We start from the raw sequence: 22,365 nt of genomic DNA, 5'->3' as shown, positions 1-22,365 counted from the left end.
GTGTGTACAGTTTCAATGTCTGTGTGATTCATCCACATTGTTGGCTGTACCAGCAGTTCGCTCTTTCTTATTGCTGGGTGATATTACATGATGTGCCACAGTTTGTATGTGCAGTCTCCTTGTTGATGGCCATTTGGTTTCCAGTTTGGGACATTTGAGAATAAAGCTGCTCTGAATATCCTTGCACGTGTCTTTGATGGACACGTGCTTGCCTTTCTGTTGGGGATGCCATGCCTATGTAGTTTAGCCACTACATAGGTGGCTAAACGCTTGTCCGTGCCTGAGATGATCCTCTCTCAAAGACTGGCACATAGTAACCAAACTTACTATAGACTAATGTATAGTTCAGAGGGTTGAAGTGCAGTTCATGGTGGGAAGTATAATAGCAGCGGATCTGGAAACTCATGTGCGCCTGGGCAGGGCCTCCTCTCCCTGTGGAAAAACCATTGTTGCTAAGTCATGTCTGACTTTTTGCAACCCCATGGACTGCAGCATGTCAGGCTTCCCTGTTCATCACTGTCACCTGGAGTTTGCTCAAATTCATGTCCCTTGAGTTGGCGATGCTATCTAACTATCTCATCCTCTGCCACCCTCTTCTCCTCCTGCCCTCAATCATTCCCAGCATCAGTGTCTTTTCCAGTGAGTTGGCTCTAGAACTCACTGGAATTATCATCAGGTGGCCAAAGCTGAGCTTCAGCTTCAGCATCCGTCCTCCCAATGAATATCCAGGTTTGATTTCCTTTAGGAGTGACTGGTTGGATCTCCTTGAAATCCAAAGGATTCTCAAGAGTCTTCTCCAGCACCACAATGTTAGAAGCCAAGTTGTAGTCTTAAGTTTGTTCAGCAGCATGTGTTCTCAACTAGGGAGATGGTTGAATGATTTGGAAGCTGATCCCGCTGTCCTGAGCACACCTACCTACCTTCCTTGGGCAGTTGCTCAGTGTTTCAGTCCAAATGCAGTGCTGAGTGCCTGCTCTGGACCCCAAGTACAACAGCCTCAGTTCATGGCCCAGTGGGTCCTCTGGACAGATGGCCACATTCTGCCTGGGTTCTGTGCATTTCTTTGTTCTGGCTTTAGGCTGACAGCCCACTTGTATGGACCTGTTTTCTCTCTAGGTAAGTAAATACCATCAGGCTGGATCTTCCTGCCCAGGAGACATTCCGCCTCTTTGAGAGACCTCTGCAACATCGAATTTCACTGGCCAGGGGTTAATTCCTTTAGCTTATTTCCCTCAGTTCTAGGTTGCCTCATTACCCCCACCCCAGGTTATGCCTTTTCATCAGAAAGAGTGTGGAAACAGTCCCTCTGTAAGGTGTTGTGGGTGTGAGGGGCCTTAAGGTCAGGCCCCGGGGGCTTTGTCACCACAGGAGGGGCCTGGCCTCCAGAGGAAGAGCAGGTCCCTTCTGGCCTGCAGTAGGGGCAGAGCTGTGTGCTAAAAAGAGAATGGACATTGGTGTCATCAGACATGGCAAGCCCCAGCATCACTGCTTCCATGTTCCCTGAACCTCAGTTTCCTCATCTGTTAAGTGGGACCAACAGCACCCGATTTGTAAGTTGTTCGAGGATCACGTTAGAAACCGTTTTGTACACAGCAGCCAAAGGGTCCCCAGCAGCCCACCTTCCTTGTCACCCCTCAGGTCTGTCTCCTCTCTGCTCTGTTCTGGCCCTGGCGACACTGGGCTTAGGTAAACTTGCCTCTGCCGCAGTCTAGAGCCCTGACCTGCTCCCTTTCCCTGGGGGCTCAGGATAGGGCCCATATATTCCAGCTTGTCTGCACAGGGCAGGGCGAAGACTGATTTCAACCCCTGTGGGCTTTCACGCAGAACGGATGATTTATCTGATTTGACTGCTGAACCGGGAACGTTTCCAGGCACACCTGGGAATTGGGGGGCTTCTCCCACCTGCTTTTTGGGAAAGCAGCCTTGGCACAGCCCCATGCAGGGGGTGGAGGGGGGCCTGGGAGGGTGGAAAAGCTCCAGAGTGCCTTGTGCTGTCTCCCCGTGGCTCGTGCTTTGATGAGCATCTGCTCTCCGGGGACGGGGAGCCTGGGTGACTAATGCCCCTGCTGCAGGGTTCCCAGAGCCCAACCCTCATCAGCCCTGCCCACCTGGCCTTCTCCAGAAGAGAAGGCGCTCGCCAGCCCACCCTCAACCTTTCCAAACACCGCTGGGAAGCGCCATAAAGACACTTCTTAAAATACATCATTGAATTCCTGTTCACCCACTGCACTTTATGGCTCTGGCACAACCTGCTTCCTCCAGCTCGGCTTTCGTGCCTGGGAGCTGCTGAAAGCTTTGTCTGGGGTCAGACCTCCCCATCAAACTTTACTGCAAACATCTTTTTTCCAGCACCTGTCTCACTGAGCTGTGAAATACTCTCGCCTCTCCAAAAAAGAAAGAAAATTAAAGCGTATGTTGTACATCTTTTATAAGAAAAATAAAACTCACTTGTGCTTTAAGTCTGCACCTGTGCTTCTGGCAGAGGGAGGTAGTGTGTGTCAAAAATGCGTGGGGCGAGACTTCCCTGGTGGTCCAGTGGGTAAGACTTCTTGCTCCCAAAGCAGGGGACCTGGGTTCAATCTTTGGGCAGGGAACTAGATCCCACATGCCGCAACAAAGACCCAGCACAGCCCAATACATACAAATATATATTAAAAAAAAGACATTCGTGGGGCGCATGCCCACACTAGGGTCCTGCTTCTCCTGGAGTGAGTGGGGGAGCCTGGGGGCAGCCCCCTGGCAGATGAAGCCGAGGCCCTGAAGACAGTGCTCGCGTCCTCAGCTGGCTTCTCTCCCATAAACCAGCACGGCCTGTAGCTCCTCCAGGTCGCCACTTTGCTCTGGAGATGAACGAGGATGTGGCACCCCGCACACTGGCCCCAGGAGATGTGCACTTGGGGACCACAGACCGGGAGGGCAGTCTGACAGATGTCCTCAGGGCTGGTGCCTAGACTGCCGGTGGCCATGCAGGCAGCTCTGATGGTCTTCCTTGGCCATCTCTGGGAAGCAGAGCCATGTTTTGGTCTTTGCTGGAGAGAGGAGGGGCTCTGGGGGCTGGGGGTCACTCAGAGCAGGCCCCAGGTCGTGGGGAGGACAGTGCAGGACAGGCCGGGTCCTGCCTTGGGATCCTTCTGCTTGTCTGTGACCAGAGCCGATTGCTCAGCTGCTTTTGTAAAGCAAGGTGGTGGTCTCTGCCAGATGGTGTCTGCTAGGGGACATGAGCCATCTCTGGGTGCCTGAGGCTGCCCCAGCTGGAGGAACTCCACTGTGGGAGTCCTGTGGGATCGCCTTGGACCTGCCCCTCCGGTGTCACAGCATGGGCTTTCATTGGCCATAGTCCAGCCGGCTGTGAGTACTGGTACTCGAGCACCCTGAGACCTCCAAGGGGGTCTTTGGTCACAGTTGTGCAAGATGACAAATATGGGGACCCAAGTAACTTAAAAGGGCTTTCCTGGTGGCTCAGGTGGTAACGAATCTGCCTGCAGTGCAGGAGACTTGGCTTCGATCCCTGGGTCAGGAAGGTCCCCTGAAGAAGGGAATGGCAACCCACTCCAGCATTCTTGCCTGGGGAAGTCCATGCACAGAGGAGCCTGGGGGACTACAGTCCACGGGGTCGCAAGGAGTCAGACAAGGCTTATCGACTGAGCAGCAGCAACAGATCTCACTCCCAGGAGGAAGTGAGTGTGTCTGATGTGTGTGTGGAGCCCGACAACTTCCTCTGCGTTTTCACAGCCACCTTCTCGCTCACAGCAAGCTCGGGTGCTGGGGAGGGCCTTCCATGCCCCTATTCTAGAGATGAGAAAACTGAGGCTGAGAGGGTGAGCGCCTTGCCCATGAACACGACAGTCGGGGGGCATGAGCCCAAACCTGGGGGACCAAGGAGCGAGAGTGGAGTGGAAGCCCCTGCATGGCCAGGCCCTGGGCCAGCGCGGGCCTAGGACAAACTGGGAAGGCAACCACAGCCCAGCTTTCGCTCTCCAGTCCAGCTGTTCTAGATCTCGCTCCATTTCCCCATGCAAAGGCTCTCTCCTATCTCAAGGCCTTTGAACATGCTGCTCCCCTCCTCCCAGAAGACCCTGTCCTCTTAGCAAACTTGCCCTCAGCCTTCAGGTCTCAGATCCTTGGTTCACTGATTCACCCCAGGGACCCTCACATATGCCTTACATGCTGGTGCTGGGAATCCAGCATAAATACGACAGGTCCGCATACGGCCAGGGTCAAGCAGAACACAGATGGTAGGGCAGGCAACTATTCTGGGGAGGGGCAGGGCCAGGAGGAGGGGGCAGTAAAGGAAGACCAGGCAGGAGGCACAGCAGGCACAAAGGCCCTGAGGCAGGCAACAGCTTGGCTGCTGGGGGAACTGGAAGGCTCAGCGTTGAAATGTGGTAGGGAGGGTAGCACGGGAGGAGGTTGGGGGAAGAGGCAGGCTGTCAAGCACAGGTAAGGACCTGGAGTTTGAGCTGAGCTTTGCACCTGAGAGACGGCTTCTGACTTCTGTTCCTGAGATCTCTGGGCTGCTGTGTCAGGGTGGGCACCGGGAGTCAGCTGGGAGTGGGGGCTTCCGGAGGGCACTAGGGAGCAGTTAATGATGGAGGCTTGGCCCTGGAGGGGATAAGCAGAAGGCCTGGTTTCCGTGGTGTTGTGGCAATAAATCTGACAGTCAGCAGATGGGTGGAAGGGGGAAGGAGGAGAAAGGAAAGATCCCTGGTTGGGGGCCCCAGCAAAGTCTGGGGCCATCCACTGAGAAGGTAGGAAGGATGGGGGGGTCTGAGGTTCAGTTCTGCATGCAGAGAATCTGGGGATGAGGGCAGGCTGCAGAACTTGGGGGGCAGATGCTCAGAAGAGATGAGAAGCTGGAGATGCATCCTGGGATTTGGAATGCATGGAACTGCCGTGAAGACCGTGGGAGAGAGACTTCCTTGGTGGTCTAGTGGTTGGGACTTCGCCTTCCAGTGCAGGGGTGTGTGTGGGTTCCATCCTTGAGCTAAGACCTCACATGCCCTAGGGCCAGAAAGCCAAAACATTTTTCAAAAAAGCCAGAAACGATATTGTAACAAACTCAGCATAGACTTTAAAAATGGTCTACATGAGAAAAATAAGAATCTTTAAAAGAAAATAAAACCCAAGGAGAGGGTGTGGATTAAGGAAGAAGGGGGGCTGCAAGGAGGCTGTGGAGGGCCAGGGAGCCGCCTGGGGCCAGGAGGCAGGGTCCAGAGAGGGAAGAACGGGTTGGGAGGCCGGGAAGGGCCACCAGCGGCCGGCGTGGTGCCTCTGACCTTGGCCTTGACGGAGAGGTGGGGTTGGGGGGAGGAGGACGTGGAGACAGAACGTAGGCGGCAGAGGAGAGGGGCAGAGAAACGAGGCCGCAGCTACAGTGCATGGCATGCAGTGTCAAGGGAGGGTTCTGTTTTCATAGAGCGGGTACAGGAGACAGTGTTTGAGGACAGCCTGGTGGAGGGGGAGCACAGGAGTCCTTGGGAGGTGAGCTGGGCAGCATCAGCTAGGAGGATGGACCTTTGTGCCTAGTGACCCGAGAGAGGAACGAGATGTGGGCGTGTGTGTGTGTGTGTGTGTGTGTGTGAGGAGGCGGCACCCCATAGCTGGGAGGACAAGTGGAGGAGGCTTGGAGAGGGAGAGGGGGAGGGGGGACCCACTTCCAAAGCAGCAGCTGCCATGGCCACCTGGGGGAGATGGAGAATTTAGAGGGAGCGTCTGCTCGGTTGGTGGGAGTTTTCTCCAGTGATTTGCAGCTTCCGGGGCAGACCGGAGACACTGGGGGCACCTCTTCCAGGAGGCTGATCCAGCCTGCCCTCTGCTCGGACAGGCCCTAGACCTCACCTTGCCTCCCAGGCTTGGTGTGTGGTTCGTGTGTGCGTGCTAAGCTGCTTCAATTGGGCCCGGCTCTTTGTGACCCTGTGGTCTGTAGCCCACAAGGCTCCTCTGTCCATGGGATTCTCCAGACAGGAATACTGGAATGGGTTGCCATTTCCTTCTCCAGGGGATCTTTCAGACCCAGGGATCAAACCCACATCTCTTCTGTCTCTTGCATTGGGTTCTTTATCCCTAGCACCACCTTGGAAGCCTTGGTACATGGTGGGAGCTCAGTAAATGCCTGTTAGCTGACTGATCTGTGTTCAAACTGCCAGGGAGAGGCAGAGCCTGGATGGAGTGGTGGAGGGGAGCAGGTTGGACTGAGCCTGGCTGCCCTGGTGGCCTCAGGCCGGCAGGGGGAGCCCACGAGCCGCAAGCCTGGACCGCGGCTCCCCGGCCTGGTGCCGCCCGAAGGGAAGGCCAGGCCCAGCATGGGAACCAGCCTGCGTGGACCCAGAGTCTGTGAGCGGATGAGCAGGGCCTAGCTTCAGGTCACTAGCTGTCTGACCACAGGTGGCCTCCTAACCTCCCTGGGCCCATTTCCTCACCTGTAAAATGGGGACGATTCCAGCCACGCCCTTGGTTCAAGCTGGGGGAGACCCCAGCCGGGCATCTGTCGGTGGGGAGCCCTCTGGCAGTGCAGGGGGCATGCCGCAAACAGGCTCCACACCTGCTTGGTTCTGCCGGCCTGTGAGGAGGACGGTTGTCCTGGTTCCCTGTGTCCCGCTGCCTACACATAACAGCAATGATGATGTAACTGATTGATGATGTAACTGATTCAGTGCCACCAACCTGCCTGGCCTTGGCATGTATGAGTAAGCTTGAGATCACTCTGCAACGGCTGTCTTAATCCCCATTCTATACATGAGGATACTAGGGGCTCAGAGGTGTGGCAGCAGCTGGCAATTGGCAGAGTTTAATTCTGAACCCCTGAGAGACAGCTTCCACCTCCAAGGGCCTCAATTTCCCTTCCTAACAAAGTGGGCAGGGCATCTTCCAGGGGACCCGCCTCCCACATGCCCTCCCCGTGAGTTTGCAGAAGGATGAATGCGCGAGGCTGCTTTGCATCCTTGGATGAGGCGAGCCTTCCCTGGACAGAGGACAGGAGACCTGTGGGCGGTGGGGAGGCCCCCTGGACTGCTCCCCTCCCTGCCCGCCTGACTCTCCCGCCCCATCCCGCTGCAGCATTTCTGAAGGGCCTGAGTGACAAGCAACGGGAGGAACATTACTTCTGCCGGGACTTTGTCAGGCTGAAGAAGATCCCAACGTGGAAGGAGACAGCAAAAGGTAGGCCCTGCACTGGGGACCCAGCTGGTTGGGTGTGGTGTGGTCCCTTCAGACCTTTGTCTGGGGAGAATTGTCCAGACAAGGCCAAAGAGAAGAAGGGTGGCGGCATTTATGGGTGCTTGCTCTGCACGGGGCACTTTGATGTGTCACCTCTTTTCATTATTAACACAGCTTGAGGCAGGTTTGGTAGTTTGTTGAAAACTATTTCTTTCTTTCTTAAAAAAGTATTTATCTGTTTGGCTGCACCAGGTCTTCTTTGCAGCCTGGGGGATCTTTAGTTTCAGCTTTAGTGCAAAATCTTAGTTGCAGCATTCGAGATCTAGTTCCCTGATTAGGGATCGAACCCGGGCCCCCTGCACTGGGTGTGCGGCGTCTTAGCCGCCGGAACCCCAGGGAGGTCCGTGGTTTGGTTTTGATTCCCGTTATGTCATTGGGAAGCTTAGCCTTAGATGGTGCCACGGCTGCCAGAGCCGGGATTTGCCTGGCTTGGTGTCGTGGCCTTCAGGGCAGCGTCCTCATGAGGACCTTGGCCCTGCGTGTTGCAGACCTGGTGACCGGGAACCTGGGCCAAGTCCCATCATGCTCCCACGTCTCAGTTGTCTGTTGTTTAGTCGCGAAGTCGTGTCCGACTCTTTTGCGACCCCATGGACTGTAGCCCACCAGTCCATGGCTCCTCTGTCCATGAGGCTGTCCATGCAAGAATACTGGAGTAGTTTGCCGTTTCCTCCTCCAGGGGATCTTCCCGACCCAGGGATGGAACCCTCCTCTCCTGCGTTGGCAGGCAGATTCTGTACCACTGGGAAGCCTCCGGTCTGGGTGACCCAGTGTATAAAGGGGGCGGATGGCGTGGCTGCCGTACCTGTGTGTGGCATTGCTGCGAAGATCGGGGAGACGAGTGTGTGCCGCTCACAGCAGGTGCTTGGTCAGTGTGGGCTGTCCTCAGTCGCGTCATCGGTCCCCGCGTGGCACCCTGCCTCTGGACGCAGAGGGCAGATGACCGGTGCTTGCCTGATCAGGGGTCCCTGCTGGCTCGCTCCGCCGTGGGGGCCTCCCCGTGAGCACCCCTCGGCCTCTGCTTGTTCCAGGGGTGACCGTGAAGGTGGAGGAACCCAAGTATAAGAAGGACAAGCAGCTCAACGAGAAGATCTCCCTGTTCCGAGGTGACATCACCAAGCTGGAGGTGGACGCCATTGTCAATGCCGGTGAGTGGGGCCTTCGGGCCGGGCCTGAGTCCGAGACCCGGGCGGCCGCCTCATTCCTGTGCCAGGCTCGCGCGGACGCCACCTGGCTCCAGTGAGGCTCTGGTGGCCGGTTGAGGGTGGCCCGCCGGCGCCGCAGAACCCAGAGAGTCGGCCGCGCGGACGCCTCTCCCCGTGGAAAGCCTGACCCGCCGTGTCAGGGACGCCTTGGCTGAGCTGCCTCGAAGCTCTGAGACCCATTAGCGGCCAGGAAGGGAGAGAGCTGGGCTGGAATCGCGCGGGGCAGCCCTGCCAGGAAGGCAGAGGCCAGAGGGGGTGGTCCGCCCTCAGGGGCTGCAGATGGCCCCCAGCACGGCTTTCCTTCCTCCGCCTCCTGCCCACCCAGCCCCGCTCTGAACGGGGCGGGGGCAGGCGAGGGAGCATGTTGGGGAGTGTTATCGGGGGAGGGTGGGGCAGAGGCCCCTGCGCCCCTCCTTGGTGTCCTGCAGCGGCTCTTGTTGGCTTGGCCATTTATTGTGATGCATTGAGGAGTTTGCTCTTTCTCTTCCTCTCGGGAGCGGGAGAAAGATGGTTGTAATCCTTCCAGGTGGTGTTTGTCTGGCTGAGGTCAGGAGTGAGGTGTCAGGGGGCGGTCAAGTCCAGTGGGTGCTCAGATGGTTCATGGGACAAGGGCAAGTGGGGTCTGTACCCCCCTTCCCCCCCACCGTGGGTACCAGGCGGCTCAGGAAGGAACCTCCTTGTTAGAGAAAGGTTTGCAGACCTGAGCGGACCCTCTTGTCTTGGACTTCGACTCATAGGGAACCTCCCCTGTACGAGGCCCCACACCCAGCTACGCAGTCTCGGGCACCCCAGGAGTGTCTTGAATCTCCTCTGTCTCACCCTTGGGCTTGCAGCCACTGGCGGGCCCCAGAGCTGGCCGGGGTGTGGAGTGGCCGAGTGACCCTGGGTCTTGGTGGTGCCCATGCTGCGCTGGCTAAGTGACAGGGCCAGAGAGGCCCGGGGAGAGGGGGAGCTCGGCCCCTCGGCGCCTGCGTGTCGGTGGCCGGGCTGTCCTTCCGGCAGTGGCGTTGCTGTGTCTCCTCGCTGACGTTCGCAGACCTGTGTGGCCACAGGGGTGTTTCTTACCCCCATATCGCCTGTCTCAGTGCACAGGCGACCAGTCACGGGAAGGCAGGAGTTCTGACTCAGAGCAGAGGAGGTGGCGTTTCTCTTGGTGTGTTTCTTTTGGGCCACTTGGATGGTGAATGGCAGGGAGGTCTCCATCTGGGGGACTCAGGGCCAAGACAAGTCAGAGTGGCCCAGAGGAGAAGGGTCTTTTTTGCTGCCTGGACCCTGGAGGGCCGGCCTGGGGTGGAAGGACCAAGCCGCGGGGCCCCGGCTGAGGGAACAGTGCCACAGGCCTGTGAGGCTACCCCTCCTGGGGCCCCTGGCCCTGCAGTCACTGGCAAGGGTGTGTGAGGTGCCCCGCTGATGTTCTGGTTCCGTCACTATGTCGTGTCTGACTCTTTGAGACCCCATGGACTGCAGCACGCCAGGCTTCCCTATCTTTCACTGCCTCCCGGAGTTTGCTCAGATAGGTTGGCCAAAAACTTCGAGTTTTTCCGTAACATCTTACGGAAAAACCCGAGTGAACTTTTTGGCCAACATCATGTCTTTCTTTCTGAGCTGCAAAGCAGCCAGAGGGAAAAGTGGGACGTCTTATCAGCTCCTTTGCAGCCAGGTGGATGGTTGGTGGCGGGAGGGAGGGTGTGGGGACCAAGGCAGGGTGTTTGTGGGAGGCAGATAGAGCGGGCTGGGGGCTCTGGAGTCTGCGCGAGGTTGTAGGAATGATTAATGGCTCTTCCCCGTGCCCCTGTGCCTGGCCAGACTCCGAGGGCAGCGGCTCTGTTGGCCTCTCGCGCTGTCCGGAAGGCACTTTGGCCCTGGCTTCGTTTGATTCTCCAGGACTGGGGGCCGACAGTGTTTGCCACCCCTGTCTGGGGACTCGCCTTCTCCGTGGACCTGCCTGGGCTTGCATGATGGGGGTGGTGGGAACCCTGTTAGGAGCTGATCCTCATGAACTGTGATGCTCACGCAGCAGAGCTCCCACACAGAGCCGGCGTCCCCTGCAGACCCTCCCTCCAGGTCTTCCTGGCGGGTGTTTGAGTGGCTTTGGCTCTGATGGGATCTCAGGGGTCCTTGGTGGTTTGGGGACCCTCCAGCACCCTCCCTGAGCCTTGGCGCAGCCTGCGGCCGCCGCCCACCAGAGGGCAGCAGAGATCACGGTTCCTGTGCCCCCCAGAGCCCGTAAATCAGCCTGTTTATTAGCGGAATAAAAGTCGCGGCAACACGGGGCTTTTCGGGGCTGCATAAATCTGGTCTGTGCCTCGTGAAACCCATATGTGCTTAATTCATATGTAAAGTTTCAAGCAGGAAGAGAATACGTGTCCATTAAATTCTATTTGACTTGATTATACTCATTAGCCGTGAATAATTGCTTCTCAGCGCCGACTGCCGAGCCGCCACAATGAGCAAAAGGAGCCCAGCAATTATCTCGGGGTGGGAATTTTTAAATTTTTATTTTTGAAGTCAAGGGCAGTGTTGGCCCCGCTGGAATCGGTGGCCTATGGGGAGCTGTGTGGGTAGGACAGGGCTGGGGGCTTGAGGTCCGCTGTGGAGCTTCTGGATTTTCTGCGGGGGTGGGCTCGGGGGGCGTCTCTCTTTGTCGCCGAGGCCAGATGGGGAAGGGTGGGGAAGATGCCATCCTGCCTGGGCCTTGCTCCAGCTGCGGGGACCGCGGTGGGGGAGGCCTGCAGGGGGGGTGGAAAGGGTCTATGAGAGAAAGGGGTCCGCACCCGCGGAGCCCCCTCCATCCTGAGGAGCTGTGGCCCCTGGGGGGAGGGGGTGGTCTCCAGCCCATCCCTAGGGGGGACCCGGGGTGTCCTCCCCGCCTGCCCTCTTCACTCCTCCCCTCCCCACAGACGGGCTCCACCCACGGCCTCTCTCAGGACTCTGGAGAATCAGACCCTGCTTCCCAAATGTTCCCCTGGCATCTGAAGCCCAGGACTGGTGTTCGCTCCCCCTGTCGGCGGGTGATGTGTGACTGGGGTGTTTGTGCTGAGTGTGCTGTGACAGCGGAGGCGCGTGTGTGATTTGTTGTGTGTGTCCACTGCTGTACGTTATGTGGTAGATGGAGGGGGCTGGGGCTGAGTAGAAGGGCGTGCGCCTGGCAGGTGGCAGGGCATGAGGTCCCAGGGGACGCGGACAAGCCCCCCTCAACCCCACCTAGTGCAGCGCAGGCCCCCAGGCCCTCCTGGGACTTGCCCCAGTGGCTGCCGGCCGAGGCCACTTGCTCGGGCAGAGCCTGGAGAGTCTGGGGCTCCGGCCATCTGCGCTGGCCGTGGCTCCTGCCCATGGGGGCACACAGCATCGATCTTAATTAAGTTGGTCTGCCACGCTGACCAGATAAGCCAGAGAGCTCCTGCAGCCCACATTCTCCAGGGCAGCGCCTGCCTCTCCAGCTTGGGCCACGTTCCCCAGCTGCGTGTGGGGAGAACCAGGCTGGCATCTCCTCCGGAGAAAGCTCAGGTCTGGGGGTTCCACCCCCCGACCCCGGGGAGGGGAGGTGCATCAGCTTCTGGAGTGTTCATGTCTTCCCTTTGCCACGAGATGGGAGAGGACTGTGAGAGGAGGCAGCGTGACCTTGAGAGGGTCCCTTCCATGCCCTCGAAGTTCCCAGCAAACCAAGCCCGTGCTTGTGGGCCCCTACTTCCTGGCAGACAGCCGAGTCTCAGGCAGGATGCGTCCTGGCACACAGGGAGACCCCTCTTCCGGGTCCTTCCAGGGTCCGGTTGCTGGCTCTGGCCTTCAGGACCTGATGGGACCGAGCTGCCCCCAGACACTGCCCAGCTGTCCGAGGCTGGTGTGCCAGGGCCGTGGGCACAGAGGCCGGGAGCTCATTGGGGATCCTAACCTTCCCGTCGGCCGTGCTGTGGCCTCGTCAGGCGTCTCCAAACCTCTATTTCCCCATCTGAAAAATGGAGCATCGTTGGCCCCACCCCAGAGAGTGGGGCTGAGGGTGACACGTGCTCAGGCCCATCCGGCCCTGGGCCGAGCGCCCAGCACGTAGCAAGGCCCCCGTGAATTAGTATTGGAAAGTCAGCGTGAGAGCAACTAAGTAGAATATAATGTGACAAAGCAGTGGAAGCGAGGTCTGAACAGAGCGCCACGCGTCGCCTCAGGGACCAATTAATTCTGCAAGGAGGTGGCGGGAGGCGCGGGGGGTCAGGGGAGCCTTTGAGGGGCCCAGGCTCGCGGGCCCGGGCCCTGCGGAACGGGTGGGAAGCCATGTTTCAGAGCGACAAGCTGGCCGCTCTGGGAGGTTTTTAAGCTGCTTATTTATTTAAAATAGGCATGAAGTGGTGCTCTGTTTCCTTAAGTCTTGGGGCTTTGATTTGTGAGAATCTGCCAGCTGCTTCCATCGCCCTCCTCCCCCCAAGCCAGCCAGAGCCCCCTCTTCACTCCTGCTGCTCTTTGGAGGGCCCCGAGGAGCCCGGCCCCCAGCCGTCCCTGGGCCACCACTCCGAGCCAGTGATTTAGAGACCGCCTTGATGGACTAGCAGGCAGGGGAGCCGAGGGACGCCGACTGCCTTGTGGGAAGTGATCTGACGCTAAACTGTCGCCGTAAATCGCTTTATCTGTCACTTCGGATTTAAATGTGTTTGCTGAGGCTTGCCGGCCGGCCAGGCCTCCGCAGCCACCCGCCTTCAGCAGCAGCTTCCCCACGGCGGGCATGGAGGGCAGGCAGGAGCCTGTGAGCCTTGGAGACCTCACTGGGCCCTGGCCCCTGGGGAGCGCAGGTGAGACGGGCCGCACCCACCATGCTGACCCCTTGGTATCCCCACAAAGCAGAGGATGATCCCCATCTTCAGTGATCAAACGGAGGCTCAGAGGACGGATAACACGCCCCAGCTGGGCAGGTGACCAAGTTGGAATTTGAACTCTTGTGTAGCTTTTCATTCATTCGTTCAGCAGACAGACATGGCAGGCGTGTCAAGCACCAGGCACTGGGGCAGGCCCTGGGCTACGAAAGACTCAATCTCAATCCCCAAATGCAGAGTGAAACGTGCGAATGGAATGGAAATGGACAGCAGAGTGTCTGAGGGATGGGAGTCACTTGCAGGGGTGGGGGGCAATCTGGAAGGCTGCCTGGAGGAGGCAGCGCTTGAGCTGAGAAGTGGGGATCTGAGTCAGAAGTCAGACAAGGATATAATAAAGGGAGAAAGGGAGAGCACTTGCAGGGAGGGGTGAGGAGGTGGGACTCGGGAAACTCTGGGGGCTAGGAATGAGCCAAAGTGGGTTCTGAGCTGAGGGTCTCTCCCTCTGGTATATCCACACCCCGTACTACCTCTCCTGGCCTCTTGGTGTTATTATATCAGCCCCATGGTGTTGATGAGAAACTGAGGTTCAGAGACTTGAAGCCACTTGCCTGATGCCACACAGTTATACAGTAGTGGAGGTTTGCTGGACTCCAGAGCCTCCAGAAAATGTGCCCCTCCCGCCCCGCAACCTTTTTAAAGAGTAGCTGAGACTACCTTCTCTTTGTCCCTTTTTCTTTTCCGGTTTAAAAATCTGAGTCCCTACGTTGGGTGTGGTGTCGTCTGTTCTCCCTGCAGGGACATAGAGAAGTGGGGCGGAGATGGGGCATGGTGGCAGGTCAGTGCAGAAAAGAAGGGTCCAGATTCATTGGCCCACGAGGCCTTGTGATGGGCTGCAACGCCTGTGGCTTCATGGTGATCCTGTGGCCCAGTGCCTGCCCTGAGCACCCCCCACCAAGCCCTACTTCTGGGCTGGGGGCAGCGTGCCTTTGCCTGTTCCCCCTGGGCCAGGGGGCTGCCCCCACACTGCACATATCATCTCGTTTCTGAGGCTGGCACTCATGTTCCCCCACTTACAGACAAGGAGACTGAGGCACACATGGGCCGAAGCGCTTGGTAAAAGGTCGAACCAGGAATCAAACTCTTGTCTTTTGATCTTGGGGTTTGAGAGGGATGTCATCGAACTTGCTTTTTCAGAAGCTCCTTTTGGGTCCAGTCTGCGGGTGAGGGGTCGAGTGGACTGGGAGGCAAACAGAGAGGCGTGGGCTGCAGGTAGCCCCCCCCCCCCCGCCCCCCGCCTTAGAAAGCCCAGGACGCCAGAGACCGGGCCAAGGCCTGATTTCCACCGCTGCAGGAGGAGGGCGGCTCATTTCCACAAGGTCGAGAAGCGGTTACGTAAATTCATAAATGATGGATCCCTTCTGAATTATTGAGACTCCCTCGAGGGCTTGCAGGGCCTGGTCCAGTGAGCTGAGCTCTGGCCAGTGGGTGGGACTTGCGGATCCTGGCAGGTCCTATCCCCCCAAGCTCTTCTGCCAAGTTTCCCTTTGATGGTCAGATTGTTCCCGTCCTTCCAGAGGGAACGTGATGGTGGGCTGTGGACCTTGGACTGGATGACCCTTTGTCCTGAGCCTCAGTAAACGTTTGTTGAATGAATGAGTGATCGCATGTCCTTGAGAGTTGGTGTGACGGCAGGAGGGACCGGATGGACCAGTGATTCCCCCCTGGGCCGCTGGGACGTCATCTGCCCCAGCCCAGGCCCTACGCAGCCCCTCTGGTCGCAGAAGTCAAGGCGGGAAGGGACTAAAGCCTCGTGTAGATGAGGACAGTGGGAGACGGCTGCTGGTGAGGCTCCTGGCTCAGTGTAAGGCTCAGTGACCTTGACCTGCCTCCAAGACAGTTGCAGTGTCGTAGGGAAACCCAGAGAGGGACAGTGACCTGCTCAGGGTCACTCCCTAGCATGCCCTTCCTCCTGCATCTTTTTCTCCCCATCACCAGGAGCAACTGGTCAGGAAACGGGGGACAGGGCTCCGCCGCCCACCACCCCCTGCCGAGGGGCCCTGAGCCCCTTCCTCCCGGCTCCTCTTGTCCTTGAGGACGCCTGGCCTCACCCACACCTGTGTGCCCGTCCGTGTCCCCGGCGTGCTCTCCACCCTGGGCACCGAGCTGAGGAGGCCGGAGCTTGTGGGAATGTGTGTGTTTTGAAATTAATGGGGACCATTAAGTTGGCCAAGCATGAAAAGGCCTGGATCTGCAGGCCTTGGCTCGCTCTCCCGGAATGATCCACCAGCGCCTTGGCAGAGGGCTGCCCGGGCGGCTTCGGGCCTCCCCAGGAGGCTGTGGCTCACCTGCCATTTAACGCATGGGTGCCCTGGGTCCCTAGGAGGTGAAGGGGCTCCGAGAGCCAGAGACCCCCTGGGAACTGGGGGCCCCTCCCTGCCTCTCAGCAGGCAGCTCTGCAGACACTGCTGTTTGCAGGGGTGCTGAGATGATCTGCTTTCTCTAGACCCCTGGGCTTACCTGCTGGCTCAGATGGTGAAGAATCCGCCTGCAGTGCAGGAGACCCGGGTTCGATCCCTGGGTTGGGAAGGTCCCCTGGAGAAGAGAATGGCAACCCACTCCAGTATTCTTGCCTAGAGAATCTGAGAGCAACAGGCAGGGAGGCCAGGGGTCTCCAAATGGAGGAAATAGGCTGCAAGTGTCTCTTAAAATTCTGTGTTGCTATGACGATACCTGGTTCCACCTGAACTTAACTTTTCTCAAACCTCGAGGTAACCATTGTGGTTTTTTTTTTTTAATGGAAATGTTTTTCTTAAGCTATGTTAATGAAACTATGTATTTGCTTTGGAATTTACCTTTCTACAAAATGGTTCCACTTAAGGCTAACTTTTTTCCTTTTCTCAAACCTTAGGCTGATAATAGCTCCACAAACCAGTATTCGTATCAATTGTTTTATGGCCGGGGGATGACAGACCTCGTGCCATCCTATCTCAAAATTGCATATTGCAGGAAGGGACCTGGTGAAACTCCCTCAGCCTTGAGGTGGCTCTCTTATCAGATTAACAGCTTTCTAACAGACATAAAACAGCTTGCTAAAACTAGCAGGGGGGCACTCTCCGTCCCCCTTCTGATGTCTGTGTCAGAAACTTTCTGTGTCCTTTTTTACTTTAATAAAACTCTGCTACACAAAAGCTCTTGAGTGATCAAGAGCGCTGGTCCCTGGTCCTGAAGCCAGATCCTCGGAGATGACGAATCCCACACTGTTCACCGTAAGCTATCAAATCCCACGGACAGAAGACCCTGGTGGGTTACAGTCTGTGGAGTCGCAGAGTCAGATATGACTGAGCAACTAACACTTTCACCAGACCCCTAGGGTGGGCTCACACACATGTCAGAGCCTGACTCTGGGGGCTCCTGGGTGAGACCTGGCCTGGTCCCAACTTGGGGTAGCCTTTAAGATATGTTGTTATTCAGTTGCTGAGTTGTGTCTGATTCTTTATGACCCCATAGACTGTAGCATGCCAGGCTCCTCTGTCCTCCACTATCTCCCAGAGTTTGCTCAAACTCATGTTGATTGAGTCAGTGATCTATCTAACCATCTCATCCTCTGCTGCCCCCTTCTCCTTTTGCCTTCAGTCTTTCCTAGCATCAGGGTCTTTTCCAATGAGTCGGCTCTTTGCAATCAGGTGGCCAAATTATTGGAGCTTCAGTTTCAGCATCAGCCCTTACAATGAGTATGACCTGACATGACCTAGAAGAGAGTCAAAGGATGCAGCTCCCCGCCCCCCACCCTGTTACCTCCCACTGTCTAGATAGCTCCCACTCTCTAGATAGCCCCCACTCTCTAGATAGCCCCCACTCTGGAGTCTCCAACTCAGGACATTGCAGTTGGAGTTGGAGAGTCCTGGGCACGAATCCTGGCCCCACTGTGCACTGGCTGTATGGCTTCAGGCAAGCTCCTTCACCTTTCTGAGCCTCAATTTTCTTTCTGTGAAATGGGGATACAAGTGTTCCAGGACCCGGTGTCCTGGATTGTTGTGAGTTTGAAAGGAGACAGTTCGTGGGGAGCACTCAGCATGATGACGTCTGGGTTAGAGGAAGCCCAGGAAGTGCCAGCTTTGTGCCCGCTGCGGTGGCTGCTTCCGTGGAGCCGGGCCTGCTGCGCACCACCGCCTTCCTGGGCTCCCTGTGGTGAGCGGAGAACTTGTTGGGCCCAAGGAGGCTGAGGAGGGCCCTTCCTGCCCGTCAGGAAGGATTTGGGGTCTCCGGACCGTGAACACGCAGGGCAGGTGGGCTATCCCCACTCCCTTCTGGGGCAGGGCTGTCTGCCCTCTGCTCTGCTTCTGTCGGGACTGGTGTGTGTCACATGGGAACAGCCCCGGCCGGGGGATGTCCCCCTTCCCAGGGGTGGGGTGGGGTGTTGACTGAAGCTGTCTTGTTAGCACTTGGCGGCCTCCGCTGAGCCTGAGCTGAAAGAACTGAAGCCACCAGCCCTCCCCTCCTCTCTCCTCCTTGGGGTCGTCTTGCATTTCAGAAGCTCACCTTTGGGGCTTATTTAGTTACTTTGCAATTTATTTGTGCTGATGTTTCCTCAGGCCCTGCTGGGAGCAGTGACCCCATCACTGGTTCCCTTTCCCTGCAGTCTTTTTTTTTTCTTTTTGACCACACCTGTGAGATCTTAGTTCCCTGACTAGGAATCGAACTCTCGCTCTGTCAGTGAAAGCAAGGAGTCCCAACCATTGGACCACCAGGGAAATTACACTCCCCTACCCCACCCCGCACCCCCATCCCACCCCCCGCCCCACAGTCTTGATTGATCACTTATAGAAAGGCTGCAGCTGTCCTCGCGGGGGTGGGGACAGGCCTGGCCTGGGCTGGAGGGCCCCCACGGGTGCAGCAGTGGCTGACCTTGGAGGCTGCTCACAAAATATCGATAGACTGGGGTAAACCCTGGTTCCACGTGCCGCTCCTCTGGGCCTCAGTTTCCTGTGTGCACCCCAGGGGAAGATGAAGAGGAAAAAGTGAGTATCTGCAGTGCCTTGCTCACCACGGAGGGGGTCAGTAAATGCTGAGTACTGTTCTTATGAGTGAAGCATCTCACTGCACCACCCACTAGACCGGAGCCCCTGGAGGGCAGCGGCAGGGCCCACTGACCCCGGGTCTCCATCCGTGGACAGGCCTGGCACAACGCTGGTGCCCATCCGTGGCGGGGGGGAGCCCAAGAACATTTGCATAGTGGGTCCCCGGGGGGGACACAAAAGGACGGGAACTGACCATGCATCTCGGTGAGGGCTGTTGGGTGAAAGCAGGCTGCCCAGTGGGCACAGCTGTGGAGGGGGGGTTCCTGCTGCCTTACATACTGGGCAGGGGAGGGACTGCAGTTTTTTATGTCCTGTGGAAGTGTCAGAAGCCAGTGAGGACTTGGAAGCCAGGAGCTTGGGCTGCAGCCCCCGGAAGAGATCATGTACTTGGTTGTGGACCTGGGTGGCCCCAGTGGGCCTGGGTGGCCGTGAGAGGGTGGCGGCAAGGAGTGGACGTGGCCGGCTGGCATCACCTGCTTCGGTTCATTGAATCCCCATCAGATGCACCCCACACCCAAAGGCAATAAGTGGTCCTTGTACAGCGGTACCCACCCTCCTCCTCCCCATCGCCGCTTCCTCCCCCTCTTTGGACATTGTAATTGCCATAAAAATAGGAGCTGAGCTGCGGTGGTGGCTGCTGCAGCGCGTGTGGGAAGAGAGAGGCCCGGCAGTCAGCCGTCCCCCTGCCGGCAGGGGCCCTCGTCTGTTTTATTGTTGCCGCCTGGCTGTATTTCACGTAGGTTTAAACATCATCAAACGCCACATCCCTTTTGAGAAGCAAGAGCTGCCTTGTTGAGGAGAAACAGGAACATTGAAATCTGTGAAGCAAATGGCCCAGAGTTGACATTTGCGGCGGGACCTTTACAGCTCCGTCAAAGGCGCTAAGGCCAGCCTGGCAGCCGGCGGGGAACCTGCTGGCGAGGCTCACAGGTCATGGGAAGCTGGGGTGGTTCCAGCTGAAGCCTTGGGGTTTGGCAGGGAGGGGCCCAGAGTGTTGCAGACAGGGCTGGGGTGGGGGGGTGATGGAACTCTGTGGGTCACCGACCACCTCTCGGCCTCCCTGGCTTTGACCTTGACTCAGCCCCCTCTGCCTCCTAACAAGGCAGATGGGAGCCCCATTTGGTTCGTGGAGCAGGGTGCTGGGCTCTGGGGTTCAGGGGGTGGGAGTGGGGCCACGCCGGGGGCTAGGGCTGCCGCGGCCACTTCCAAGCCCCTGTGACCTTGAGCAGGATAGCCTCCTCGGTTTCCTCGTCTGTAAACCCGGGAGAGTGACGCCTTCTCTGAAGGTGGTTTGGGGGATGGAGATGCATGCAAATGCCTGGCAAGTCATTGGAACTCAATAAATGGTGACTGTTACCGCCAAGCAAGTAGGCATTTGAGCTGGAATTGATTTTTTTAAGAAGGTTTAAGCTACCTATTTCCACTGAAAAACAGGTATAATAAAACCGGGGAACCATTAAAACAGGAATAAAAAGAAGTGACAAGGAGGATGCTGACCTGGGCATTAATAGAAATGTGCCCTCTGCTCCTGGCCACACCTGGAACCCTCTGGCCTGGATGCTCTTGGCACGTGCTTTCTGACCTGCCAGCCTCTCGCCTCATTCCCGAGTCTGCTCTGCCCGTGGAATGCTGGTGTCTGGTCTAACCAGGGGCCACGGTTCATACCTGCCCTTGTATTTTATGCTCTTGGTGCCTGCTTGGGCAGCTTGGCTCCTGGCACTTACCTAGGCCCCATCCAGAAGACACCTCAAAACTAGGCCTTTGTAACAACTCTATTTCTGCTGTGTATGAGAAGTGGCCATGAACTTCCCTGGCGGTCCAGTGGTTAAAAATCCACCTGCCAACGCAGGAAACACGGATTCGATCCCTGGTCTGGGAAGATTCCATGTGCCGCGGAGCAGCTAAAGCCCGTGTGCCACAACTGCTGAGGCCTGCGCGTCCTAGAGCCCGTGCTTTGCAACAAGAGAAGACACCGCAACGAGAAGTTCGTGCACGGCAATGAAGAGTAGCCCCCGCTAGCTACAACTAGAGAAAGTCGTACAACACGGGCAGCAGTGAAGACCTAGCGCAGCCAAAAATAAATAATAAGCACATTTTTTAAAAAGGAAAGTGGCCTTGAGCTTCCTGGCAGCCATGGCAAAATGGGCAATAAGACTCTGGGTTCTGTGACTCTAAACTTGGAAATCTACTCATATCTCAGCTTCATGTCTCCTTCTCGTACTTTCTCCTCTCCCTCTGCCACTTTCACCAGCTATTCTTTATTCCCCTACGGCTGCTTCAGCCCTTGCTCCAGACCCCGTCTCTAAGTGCAACCCCCCTCTCGGCTTCGCTCCCACCTCAGGAGGGCCCTCTCTGCCTTCCATTCCCTTGTCAGCGGCCTGGCCTCTGGGCCTCTTGCCTTGCGCAGGCCCACTGAGTCTGCCGCTGTGATTTCTCTCAGATGAGCCAGTGACTAATAAGGGTTGCCCCCGGGGGGCCGGCAAAATCTTTCCCTCCTTAATATCAGAGTTTAAAAATGTGTCACCATCGATTTGAAGGAAAGACTTGCTCCTGCTGAGAAAAGCAGCCCGGAGATTCGTCTCACCTTAGGAATTACACCCAGGCAGCTGCATAGATTCCAGAGCCACGGAGGCTCTCCATGCAAATGCCGCCTCTCAGCCCCACAGCCAGCCTGGAGAGCCCCCGGGGCTGGCACCCCGCCTGCCCACCTCTCATGTTCCCACAGGCACTCTGGGGGCCCCTTGGCGGAGGGGGGCATCCTTGATGAGAAGAGCCTCACTTCTCTCCACCTCTTGGTGGTGAAGCTGGAGGCTGAGCCCATGGCTAATTCCTTATCCCGATGTGCTTTAGCCCTGGAGAAGGAGGAGGAGTGACTTCTGAGAGGGGGTCCCCACAGCCCCGGGGGGCGGGGGGAGGACCCTCCTTTACCCTTGTGCTGGATCTTCTGGCTGTACATGGATTTGCCCCGAGGGTGGGATTAAAAAATAGGGCCTGGATGCCCTGTCTCCTGACCCTGTTTCATCCTTGCCTGGAAGGGACTTGGGGTCGTTTTGTCTATCCCCCTGTCTCCAGATAGGCCCCCTCCCCTCTGGCTGGCAGGCCTGCCCCTGGCACTTTGCCCTCATGCTGGCCCAGCCTCCTGCCCCACATCTCCAGACCATGGTCCCCTCCTGGTCCAGCTGACCAGGATAATCAGTCTTACAGTGACCTGGTGGGTGGCTTTTCAGCTTGGAACGCTGGTGACTAATCTCCAGCCAGGAAGCTTGAACCAGATCCTGAGTACTTTCCACTGGGTCACGTCACCTTTAAATGAATGAGTGAGTGAATGGGGGCAGTGGGCCAGTGGTAACCCCACATATTTCTAGATGTCTCTGAGTGGGCACGGCGTCAGCCCAGGATGGGGGTGTTTGGGGAGCTTGGGGGGGGTCAGGGCAGCCCATCCCCTTCTGTCACGTAGAGGTCACGGTGGCCGCCTCTGTGGCGGCGTTGTTGGTCCTCCTGGGAGACTTGCCCCAGCATGGCACAGAGCAGAGGGGTGACCTTGGCCGGCACCAGGACGGTGGCCTCCAGTCTGTGGTCTGGCTCTTCTGCCGGGAGCTTAGTGGCGGGTGGGAGAGGGGTGGGCCCAGGGTGCCAGTGAGCCCTTGCTGGTTTGGGGGGAGCCAGTGCAACGGGCAGCCAGGGTAAAGGTGAGCAGGAGGTTTGCAGCCTCCCGGCACTTGCTGAATGGTCGTTTACCACCTGGTGTAGGGACGTCTGCAGGCTGGTCCCGGTGCTTGCCACCCCAGCTACAGAAAGGGCCCTGCCAGGGCTCTTGGCAGCCATAACCCCGTTGAAGGAGGGACTTTATTCTTCCTGGCTCCTAAACGTTATAGCCTTTATAGACTTTGGAAATCAGTTTTATGGCCTGTGATGTTTGTCCGCTGAAATATGGAAAGCATTGGAGGGGAATGAACCACAGGGTTGCTCTGGCCCTGAAAAGTCAGGTGGCCGAGGGTGAAGGGGCAGGGCTCACATCTATCCACGTCTGGGTCACTCTTTATTGACTGTCACAGCTGGAAGGGGCTTTTC

General features: G+C 57.4%; 1 protein-coding gene across 3 annotated transcripts in view; it reads left to right on the top strand.

The window, feature by feature from the left end:
* MACROD1 (mono-ADP ribosylhydrolase 1) overlaps nt 1-22,365 on the top strand; it is a 152,690-nt gene that overhangs the window by 3,484 nt on the left and 126,841 nt on the right. For all 3 annotated transcript variants that reach the window (XM_020887702.2, XM_020887701.2, XM_020887703.2), the window contains exons 2-3: nt 7,057-7,158; nt 8,244-8,360. In XM_020887702.2, the coding sequence (XP_020743361.1) occupies nt 7,057-7,158; nt 8,244-8,360 (219 nt within the window). The remainder of the gene's footprint in view (nt 1-7,056; nt 7,159-8,243; nt 8,361-22,365) is intronic.

Source organism: Odocoileus virginianus, chromosome 28, assembly GCF_023699985.2.
Source record: "Odocoileus virginianus isolate 20LAN1187 ecotype Illinois chromosome 28, Ovbor_1.2, whole genome shotgun sequence".
In the NCBI taxonomy this organism is placed as follows: Eukaryota; Metazoa; Chordata; class Mammalia; order Artiodactyla; family Cervidae; genus Odocoileus; species Odocoileus virginianus.
The sequence above is the reverse complement of the archived record's forward strand: the minus strand, read 5'-3'. Positions and strand labels throughout refer to the sequence as shown.